The 10,442-nt window shown below is 62.5% G+C and overlaps 1 protein-coding gene across 2 annotated transcripts in view; it reads left to right on the forward strand.

Moving 5' to 3' along the window:
• Window positions 1-7,930, forward strand: part of MLLT1 (MLLT1 super elongation complex subunit) — a 56,912-nt gene extending 48,982 nt beyond the window's left edge. For both annotated transcript variants that reach the window (XM_032465777.1, XM_032465776.1), the window contains 6 exons: window positions 2,120-2,207; window positions 3,777-3,885; window positions 6,401-6,500; window positions 6,657-6,731; window positions 6,845-6,916; window positions 7,124-7,930. In XM_032465777.1, the coding sequence (XP_032321668.1) occupies window positions 2,120-2,207; window positions 3,777-3,885; window positions 6,401-6,500; window positions 6,657-6,731; window positions 6,845-6,916; window positions 7,124-7,252 (573 nt within the window). In that variant the 3' untranslated portion in view covers window positions 7,253-7,930. The remainder of the gene's footprint in view (window positions 1-2,119; window positions 2,208-3,776; window positions 3,886-6,400; window positions 6,501-6,656; window positions 6,732-6,844; window positions 6,917-7,123) is intronic.
• Window positions 7,931-10,442: the final 2,512 nt, after the last annotated feature.

The following is a 10,442-nucleotide window of genomic DNA, read 5'->3' on the forward strand; positions in this document are numbered from 1 at the left end:
CTGTGTGGAACTGGGGTCTCCTCCTCCCCCTCAGCCCTTGGAGGGGCTAGGCAGCTCCTCGTCTGAGTCCCTGGACTGAGCCCCCCAGCTCCTCCCACTGCTTCTCCTTGGCCCATGGGGTTTCTGACAGTTGATCCTTTTCAGTCACGGGCCCAGGAGAGCTGCCTCATGTGACCTGAGCACTGGCCCACGTCAGGGACCATTTCCAGATTCCCTCCCCTCACCGTGCACCTTGGATCTGTGTGGAAGGAAAGGGGACACGTGTAGCTGCGAAGCCCACCTGGCCTGACCTGTGCCATCTAGGACGGCGCTGGTACTCCTGCCCTAGGCCTTCCGGAGTCTGCTGGCCTGAGCCTGCATGCCTGGCGGCCTCCCCAGCGAGTGAGAGCCCTCATGCAGACGCCGGGCAGGATGAGCCTGGGCTTCTGTCCGAATTCTGTCCCAGAGGCTGGGGGCATGATTGGCACCGCCCTCTGTGGGCCAGCAGCTGATTCACACCTGCACTTAGCAGAGGCTGGCAGTTTACAGTTGGGAAAACTGAGGCTTCAAAACCAGGGACTGCTTTAACCAGTCGGTGAGAAAGTCAGGGTCAGAACCCAGGACCCCTGAGCCAGAATAAGAATGTGGATGTGCCTGCAGCAGTGGCAGTGTGGCTCCAGGCCCCACCAGGCACATAGTTGGGGGTGAGGGTCACGCTGGTCTGTGTGGACCCCCACGTGGACGTGGTTGATGGCAGTCTAGGCCAGTTTCCTGGGCAAGGCTTCCCAGGGAGCACCATTTGCCATGTGAAGGTAGCAAGTAGGGGATGCCAGCAGGGGTGCGTGGAGGGGCCTGGACCGGGTCTGGTTAGGCCGCAGTAAACCCGAGAAAAGCAGCGCTCTGTCCGCAGGCAGCCTGACCCTTTGCTGGGCCTACTGAGTGAGGGGAGACCTGGGTCTTCTTAGCCCTCTTTCTGGTGGCCGGGGCTGCCCTCGGCCCGTAGACCCTCAGGAGCAGCTGTCTCGAGCCCCAGTGGATCAGGGGCCCCTGTGCTGGGGTCTTCTCATGTGGCATGTGCCGGGACTGAGCAGACGCTGCTGGGTGCCTCTGCCTGTCTCCTGGCCTTTCCATCCAGCCTTCCCCAGGTGCTCGAGCAGCCTGGCTCCCCCAGCGGTCCCCGAGGCCAGGGCTCGGACAGTGCCTGGGTACACTGGGCCAGCAGGCTCTCTGAACTGACACCCATGTCCTTCTGCCCATCGGAGCCCATTCTTCCCCGGCCCCAGGCCCTTGGCTTACTCTGCTGCACGTGCCTTTGCCAGAGCCTGTTGGTGTCTGCCAAAGCCTGGGAGCAGAGGCCGCCCTGTTCTGGCTCAGCTCTGGACGGTGAAGCTAGAGGCCTCTTCCCCGTGCAGGCCTCTGAAGTGGGAGCTGCCGCCCCAGGCATCTTACCCCCTGTATTAAGGCCTGGGGTCCTAGTTTGGGCTTTTACTGCCCCCTGGTGGCTGAGTCAGGGTGGCCGGCTGTAGGCAGGGAGGGAGATGGGACCCGCCCTGGGCACAGTAGGGTGGGGCAGGGAGTCCACCCTGTCCTGTAGTGCTTGTCATGTGCACATACACCTGATACCACCTCAGGGGCACCCGCTGGCAGGAGACAGCTTTTTGTCACAGCTGTCCCAGCCTCAGGACAAACTGAGGCAGAATGAGAAGCCAAGTGTCTGTACCCACCTTTCCTGTGTAGACCCTCCAGCTGCTCACTGCCCACACTGCTCTCATGGCAGGAAGGCCGGGGCCAGAGGCCTAGAGCAGCAACAGACACGCTGCCCGCTCCTTGAACGGGCAGAGGTGTGGACTAGAGATTCAAGTCCCTTGGGAGGGAAAAAAGGTCATCAGTTGGCGATTTGACCACAAACCAGCTGTGCCCTGAGGGTGGGGGCAGAGGTGGACTGGGGATCGGGGTCTGAGGGGCACTGCCTTGGCCTGCGGTGCTGGGTTCTGGCGTTCCAGTGACCTCTTGGGTGCGCACCTGGGGTGTCCTGCCTGGTGGTCCCTGCTGCCAGAGGGCATTTGTTGTCCACTCCTTTTTCTGTGGACTGAAAGATGATTGTTGTCCTCTCTCCCTGCTGCCCTGTTGTGGGGTGAAGTCCGCCCAGTCCAGCCCATCCAACTCCAGCTCCAGCTCTGACTCCAGTTCGGATTCTGACTTTGAGCCGTCCCAGAACCACAGTCAAGGTGCGTACGGAGAGAGGCAAGGACAGGGTTTGTTTTAAGCGTACCGGGAGTTTCTTGTGGAAAGGCTCTCCCACCCTGGAGGCTAGCGAGCTACTGGGGAAGTCAGGGGTTAGTGGGGAATTTCCTGAAAGAAAAGCCTGAGCCTGCCCAGACTGGGCCTCCGACATCCGTGTCCAAAGGTTTGTGTTTAGAAGCGAACTGGGCACAGGTCACGTGACAGCCACCCTGTTGTGCAAAGTCCCGCTCCGTCCGGTGGTCTTTGGTGTCCATCCCCGGAGCCCTCAGCTTTGCCCTGTCTGTATGACAGGGGCTTTGAGCTGGGCTTTGTGGGTCTGTGGAGAAGGCCCCCCGTCTGACTTGGGCCCTGAACGTGGCCAGACCCCTCCTCTCCGCTCCTCTTGGACAGAGGCCCATCTGGCCAGCACAACACCCTTTTCTCGGCTGCCCCACCCCAGCCCGGCCCAGCACTGCTCTCTGTGGATGGGCTGGAAGTGCTCTGCTCCTGCGGCTCCAGCCCAGGTCCCCGGCAGCCTCCATTACTGCTTTTTAATCTCCAGGCCGTCTGGGGTGCTTGTGGCAAGGGGTCACAAGGCCCACTTGGCTGCCCCAGAGCAGGGAGGGCTTTCTTCTGGTGCAGTGTGGGCCTGGACACTTCCAGCCTGTTGGATGCCGGTTTGAGAGGGCATCTGGGCCCCCAGCCTAACCGACCCCTGCCCACCCTCAAACCAGAAGCACTTCTTTGAGTGGATTGGACTGAGAGTTTCTTCCATGGCCTAGAATCCCTTTTCAGGGGTTGGGGAGAGCTGGGGGAGGCGAGCATGTTGGGGACAGGAGTGTCTGGCCTGAAAGAAAGACACACAGTCCTGAGGGCGGCTGGGGGATGGGGTGCTCCAAGCCCACACTCTCTCCAAGGGTTCTTATCTGTGAGGAAGGGAGGGGGAACCTGCAGTGAGGGATCACGTGACCCAGGTAATTGAGGGCTTTGTGTCCCTCTGTTGCCTTGGTAACAAGAATATAAACCAAGATGCCGTCTGTAGGGGACTGGAACTGAGTGCCTCTGGAGAAAGGGGAGGACGGTGGGCCGTGAGCAGCAGAGGGGGCTGCCAAGGGGCTGGGCAGGCCCAAGGAGGGGCACAGGTTGGCGGGGGTGGGTTCTGTGGCCCACGGTTCGGGCCACCTTGCCCTTCTTGGCCGGGGCTGGTTCGTCCTGGCTACAGGCAGAACTCTGACCCCAGCACTTGGAGCAGAGGAGGGCTGCTCCTTCCCTTTGCAATGGAGGGGCCCTGTGTTCCTGTCTCAGGCCAGGGGCTGGAGGCCTGCGAGCAGGGCCAGGAAGGTAGGAGCAGGGGAGCCAGGTGTCCTTTAAGAAGGGGGGTAGTGCGGGGGCAGTGCTTGGAGGTGGGCGGCAGGCCCCACCTGGCCAGAGGGACCTCTGTGGTGAGTTTGCATGGGTGAGTTTTGGGGGTTGTGATGACAAGAAGCACCACGTGGCTCGGGGGTAGAGGGGCTGTTGGGCGCAGGCAGAGCCCTGACCCACTCCTTTTCCCTCCTCCCTGTCGCCCTCCCCAGGACCCCTGCGTTCCATGGTGGAGGACCTGCAGTCCGAGGAGTCTGATGAGGACGACTCTTCGTCAGGCGAAGAGGCCGCTGGCAAGACGAACGCAGGGAGGGACTCCAGGTGCCTGGGCTGGTGGGGCGCGAGCGGGTGTCGGGGCACTGGGGCGGCTCTGCCCAGCCCTGTTGTGATTGATTGTGGGGTTGCCAGGAGGCCAGGACAGGGAGTCCCCGCGGTGATGGGGAGCATTGGAGCCCACCAGGTGGTGCTCTGCCTGGGTATTGAGGTGGGTCTAGGGGCCTGGTCCTCTCCTGTTTGGGATGTTGAGGGGGCTGGTCCCTCTGCTCTTGGGCCAGGAGTCCTTTCCCTCTTCCCCACGTGTGTGGCGTGGGGCAAGGACAGACTGAGAACTGTCCTTAGACCCGTAGACATCCCCTGTGGGGAGCAGTGGTGGCCACCCGCTGGCCTAGGGCAGGCGCCATGTGGCCTTCCCCCGGAGTGAGGTGAGCGGAGGCACCTCCGTTGGACACCCCCAGACCTTCAGAGTGAGCCCACTTCAGGGATGGCTGTGCTTTCTCAGCCTCCAGCCCAGAGCAAACGCTGCAGAAGGGCAGGCCTGGGTCAGCCAGCCGGTCCGGGTCCAGCCCCTCCTCCCCATGGGGCGGAGCCCCCTGCGGCCCAGAGTCTCTTTTAAGATGGGCTGGTCACTGGGTCTGCTCCCAGCGCGCAGGGAAGGCACTCACTGTGGGGAGGCATGGGGCAGTGACTCTGAGGCTGGAGACCTTGAGCATGGTCCTGCTGGATGTTTGGCACAGGGAGCTGAGGGGCTGGCCAGCCTGCATCCTGTTCTCCACATGGTGGTAAGGGGCCGAACATCCCAGGACCCTTAGCCCCTGTTCTAGGGGTGGATGTGGGCCTGGGAGGGGCCGCTGGGGGGGGGGGGCGGCGGCACATCCATCGTCAGGGAAGGGGCCACATGGGCCCTGACGCTGGCGCCACAGCTCCTCGGATGCAGGGGCCTGGGTCCGCCATCACCCCCAGCTGCTGCCTGGCAGATGCAGGGCAGTCTGGCTACTCCTGGGCCTGGCTGACGCAGTAGTGTCGCCTGGGCAACAAGGAGACCGACTGCCTGCCTTTGCGCCGATGCTCTGCAGCCCAGGGGAGGGCTGTTCGTGGGGAGAGCAGAGGCCCCGCAGCCCATCACATTGTGAGGGAAGTTTACTAAGGAAACGGTCAATCTCGGGGGTACATAAGACAGGGAGTCCCTCAGGACCGAGGCTTCCCGGCACTGCCTTCACGATGAAGCCTGTTTCAGGCGGAAGGAGGGAGCAGCGGGCGGGATTCGCCACATTGTGGTGAGGTGACAGCTGTCGGGCTCCCCTTACCGGAGTGAGGAATGAGGGGTCCCGGGCAGAGACCCTGCCTGAGGGCGCTGCTTGTGGCTCCCCAGGAGTTGGGTTGGGGGGCAGCTGGGGAAGTGCTCCCTCTGTGCCCCCCTCGCTGAGCTGCGAGACGTTCTGGAAAAGCTGAAAGGAATGGACCAGCATGTCTTGTCTGGGTGGAGGGCAACATGACCAGGGAGGAGCGGCTTTTAGATTCCGGCTAGCTGGGGAATCTGAGCATCCAGCGGCTGTGCCTTCCTTCCTGCGGGGGTGGCACCCCGGGCGCTGCCAGAACCCCGCGGATGCTTCCCAAGACCGTGAGCCTCGCAGCCGCCGCAAGTGGTGTAGCTCTTGGTGTTGGTGGCGCGTGTTCAGTAGAGAACTTTGAAGGCCGAAGTGGAGAAGGGTTCCATGTGAACAGCAGTGGGATATGGGTCCTGAGGTCCTGAGAGGCGGACGAGCACCATCCAAAGGGACGGGTGGTGGCCTGCACTGCCTTCAGCCAGTCGAAAGCAGGTGGCGGAGGTGGACACCGCGAAGCACGCAGTGTGTGGTGCAGCTGATCCCGAGAAGCCGGCGGGAGCCCCGGGGAGAGTTCTCTTTTCTTTGTGAAGGGCAGGGCGCCCTGGAATGGGTTCGCCCCGAGAGAGGGGCCCGCGCCTCGGAGAGTGATGACTGTGAGTGGCCCTCCCTGTCCACTCCTCTCAGAGAGGAAGTCCAGGCGGAGACGAAGACCCAGCCTGGGCCCTGCGCCACCAGGAGGCGTGGAGTGAGCCAACCCCAGACACACCGGTTCCGGGTCCGGGCCCGGGCCCTGCTGCGCCCCATGGCGTTGGGCTCCGGTGCTCGAGTGACTGTCCTGCAGGCCGCTCTACCCACGCAGCAGTAAGCTCGGGACCCCAAGCCGATCTGGCTTGCAGTGGCCCAGGAGAGCACACCAGGGCTGCAGGGAGCCCCACGGGCCCCGGGCCTGTCCGGGCACGAGTGCTGCTCTTTGGGCTCTTTGCCCTTGAAGGCGCCTCAGGCGTGTTCTTTCCTTTTTTTTGAGGTTGGCAGAGCTGAGTGCAGTTGGTCTCCAAAGCTGTAGGGGGAGTGCTGGGCATATGCTTGGCCCAGGGAGGGGGCAGGCACTGAGTGTTATTTTGGAGAGCCCCTGACCCAAAGCCCTGGAGTGGTGTTTGCTGGGTGGGGGCTGCTGGATGTCCCCAGAGCAGAGGGCGGAGGAGGTCTGACGAAGTCCTCGTGTCTGCGTTCAGGCTGAGCTTCAGTGACAGTGAGAGCGATAACAGCGCAGACTCATGCCTGCCCGGCCGGGAGCCCCCTCCACCCAAGAAGCCGCCCCCGCCCAACAGCAAGGTAACACCCTGGAGGCAGGGCTGAGGGCGGGGCCTGGGGTTCTCCAAGGATCCGAGGGTGAGGTGGGTGGGCGCAGGGGGAGGTCAGTTCTGCGCCGTCAGCCGGGGGCTAGAGGGAGGGGCGCGGAGGTGCGCTCATGAAGACCTGGTTCACTAGCAGGCGTCAGGCCGCCGGAGCCCGGAGCCCTGCAGCAAGCCTGAGAAGATCCTCAAGAGGGGCGCCTACGACAAGGTGGGGGCTCAGGCCGTCATGGGCACAGGGTGCGGGGTGAGGGGAGGGTGTTCTGGAGGGCGGGGCCCACCGAGGGGCTGAGGCTGCCCTCTGAGCACCCATCTGCCACCCAGGCCTACACGGACGAGCTGGTGGAGCTGCACCGGAGGCTGATGGCGCTGCGGGAACGCAACGTGCTGCAGCAGGTACTGGCTGGAGCCCGCCCGCGGCCCCGCTGAGGGCACAGCATCCCAGAGAAGTCCCAGGCGGGGTGCCCCTGAGGCCAGGGGCTGCCAGACCCCCTTTGGCAGCCCCAAGGAGCCACCCTCCCTTCTTTTTGAGGGCCTGGTCAGGGCGGGGCCGCCCCAGCTCATTACCCTGTCCCCTGAAGTCACTCTGCCACCACCTTCCAGATCGTGAACCTGATTGAGGAGACCGGCCACTTCAACGTCACCAACACCACCTTCGACTTTGACCTCTTCTCTCTGGACGAGACCACAGTGCGCAAGCTGCAGAGCTGCCTGGAGGCTGTGGCCACATGACCCTGGGCTGGGTGCCGAGCCCCCGTCCCCGGGGTCCTGGGAGGCTGTGTCCGGGCCCCGCCTTCCCTCCTCTCTCGACTCGCCCACCCGCAGCACTGCCTTAGTGACCGCCCTGTCCTCGGCCCACACGGCCAGCTGCACTTTCCTTGTCGGGAGCCCGGGGGCCGAGGGGGGCTGGGCCGGCGCTGCTGCCCCCTGACACTCAGGGGCCATCACCTGGGCCCCCCCTTGGAAGTGGCTTGTGTTGAAGGCAGCATCAGGCCTCACTCCCAAAGGGGAAGGAACACGCCCTCCAGTGGGGGGCCTTGCTCTGCCATGGGGCGTGGGGCACAGCCTCACTGCCCAGGCCCCGCTGAGTGGCTGGGGCACTGCTTCCAGTCTCCCCAAATGGTTCAGAACACACCCACCGCGCCCCAGGACTGGCCCGGCTCGTCCTCTGTGCAAGCCGGACACAGTCCCCTGTTGGCTCACTGTGCTGGGACTCCGTGCTGTGTAGCTCTTTCTCTATTATATATATGTGTGTGCACTGTAGGTACCAGAGCGGGTTCCGGGTGTGCGTTTCCGTGGCAGCAGTGCACGTGGGGGGTGGGGGGGTGTAAGGTGGGACTTTAGGTTAAGATGTCTCCACTGGTCTTGTCATTGGGCTGAAGGCTGGGCCGGAGCGCCAGCGGGCCCTCTCCAGGTGCAGGGAGGAATCCTCCCTAGGTGGCTCCAAGGACACTCCTCCTCCCGGGCCAGTGAGCACGACGACGGGGCGGCAGGGTCCCAAGCGCCCCAGCCTGCGCTGTCGGCCGCCTGGTCAGACCGGCGCTGTGTGCAGGAGCAGGCCTCCGGGCTCCAGCCAGCCGCAGGCCGTGACTGTGTTGGTGTCCGGGTCTCCTCCTCCTCCTCCTCCTTCCATAGGATCCTCTTCCTCCTGTTGACTGAGTCTTCGAACTTTGAAAAAAAAACGAGCTTTTGCCAAATAAGACGGGATAGTTTGTGGAGTTTTTTGAGGAGCGTCAGGACTCAGAGCCAGCCCCTCGTGCCTGGGCCCTGGCCGATGGCAGGCCCTCCCACCCCTGTGGTTCACGCCGGTCTGGGCCAGACCCAACTCCTCGCACGCCTGAGACTCTCCAAGGGCCAAGCCAGCTCCTCCGCCCTTCCGGCCAGAACCCCTCCGCGGAGTCAGCCCGCCTTGCGTGGGGCTCCTGAGGGCTGGGGACCTGTTTGCTCAGCCTCTGTTCCTGCAGACCTCGACTCAAGGCTCCTTTGGTCCCCACTGGCTCCGGGAGAGGAGGACGGCCCGGAACTGGGTTCACCTTCCCTCCCGCCCACTGCCAGACAGCCCCTCCCCTCAGTTCGTGAGTTCCCACATGAGGAGCACCCAGCTCCCCTCCCCTGTGGTCCCTGACTGTTGTTCCTGCTCCGATTCCGATTCCTTCTGTCAGGCAGACCTTGAACACTCCCTCGGAAGCCCCGCCTCCAAGGCTTCCCCGAACGCCAGCCTTCCTGGTGAGGTCCCGGGACTTGGGGAAGGCCGAGAACCTTCAGAGGAAACCACCGTGACTCCTCACCGGATCTGCTCTGATTCTCTCCCAGCCCTGCTGCCTTGAGGTATTAGGAAGAGGGCAGGCCTGTGTGGCCGGCTCCGTGCTGCCACCGTCCCCTTCCCCAGGCAGGCCAACAATACTCCAAAGTGGGGCACTTTTCTTCTCTGGAAACTAAGACATTGGACAGAAAGGACTGGCCTGAGGGCAGCAGCTGCCTGGCCCCCTATGCACAGAGGCCGCTGGGGATCCCAGGCGGGAGCCTCAGCCCAGGGGCGCTGGTCTTTGTCCTTCCCAAGGACCTCCTGGGAAGGCTGTAGGCCTTCCCGTCTTGGTGGCTCAAGCAGCACTCTGCTCAGGAGCCAGGCTCTCCCCTGGAGGCAGCTAGAGGAAGGCCCAGCTCTCGGGCCTGCCCTTCGCAACAGCAGCAGCAGCAGTATCTGGCCCTTCCTGCTGTTTCCAGGGCCTTCGGAAGCACCGACCCACTTCTGTTACCTCCTCTGGCCAGAAGGCCCCAGCGCTGTCCTCCAGAGCTCCTCTGGGCCCAGCACTGGCCCTGTGACCACCTGATGGATGTGCCAGGCAGCCAGGGCCCCGACCGCGGCATTCCCAGCTGCTCCCCCACCCCACCCCCAGCTGCCCGGCAGCTGGGCCCACCAGGGCTCTGGGGACGCTTCCATAGGAAGGGGCCAGCACTCTGTGATGGCCGCGTGTTTAGTGTTAAGCCCCTGCCCCCAGTGCAAATCCCTGTGTTTCGCTATCTCCTGAACAAGATGTAAACCGACGCCTGAAAGCGAAAGGTATCGAATACCTTTCTTACCCATAAGGGTTTTTACAAAGAATGTGTCTCACTAGGAACTAGGACACTCACCGGCCCGAGACCAACTCCTGGGTAAAAGGAATAAAGGAGAATCGTGTTTGTAATATGTCACAGGATTGTTTCTGTCCTGGATTTTAAACTTTTTGTTAAATTGTGAAATTATGGAGGAGTTTTATAGAAAAAAGTGAAATAAAGTCAGATGGGGAAGCAGACTTATGTGTCAAGCTTTGTGTATCCGCTTGGCCCCCCTTCCTCCTGTTGTGGAGTTAATGGGTGGAGGCACGAGGTACCATGGGGCCCCTGGTCTTCTCTCCCTGTCCCAGTGCTTCCAGACCAACCACCAGGAAGACAAAGGAGGGTTGGGACCAGGCCAGTTGGGGATTAGGAGTGGGGACGGGGAGGGTGAGCAAGGTTGGCACCCTGCAGGAATAGAGAAGGCACCACCAGAAATCTAAGGGGGGCAAGATGGCAGAGAATTCAGTATCTGGTCCTGCTTCTGATGGTGTGATCTTCCCTTGCAAGCAGGTGGCGAAGTTTGGGTTGAAGAGGAAGCCTGACTTCACAATATGGGTGGAAGGGTGGATGAGGGGTTGGGATGGATGGGGAGATAGAGGGATGGGAGGATGGGTGTGTGGATGGAAGGCTGGATAGGTGGGTAGGTGGATAGGATGGATAGGTGGGTAGACAGCCAGATAGCTAGAAAATGTGAGCAAAGAGATCCTTTGCCAGGAGCCAGGGTGCTTGTCTGCCAGTTTGTCCATGATTAGGTTTTGCTCTGGACTTGGTATGGCAGAGCTGAGTGGACCCCAAGGAGACAGCTTTCTCAGGTCCACTCTCTGGG

Source organism: Camelus ferus, chromosome 22, assembly GCF_009834535.1.
Source record: "Camelus ferus isolate YT-003-E chromosome 22, BCGSAC_Cfer_1.0, whole genome shotgun sequence".
In the NCBI taxonomy this organism is placed as follows: Eukaryota; Metazoa; Chordata; class Mammalia; order Artiodactyla; family Camelidae; genus Camelus; species Camelus ferus.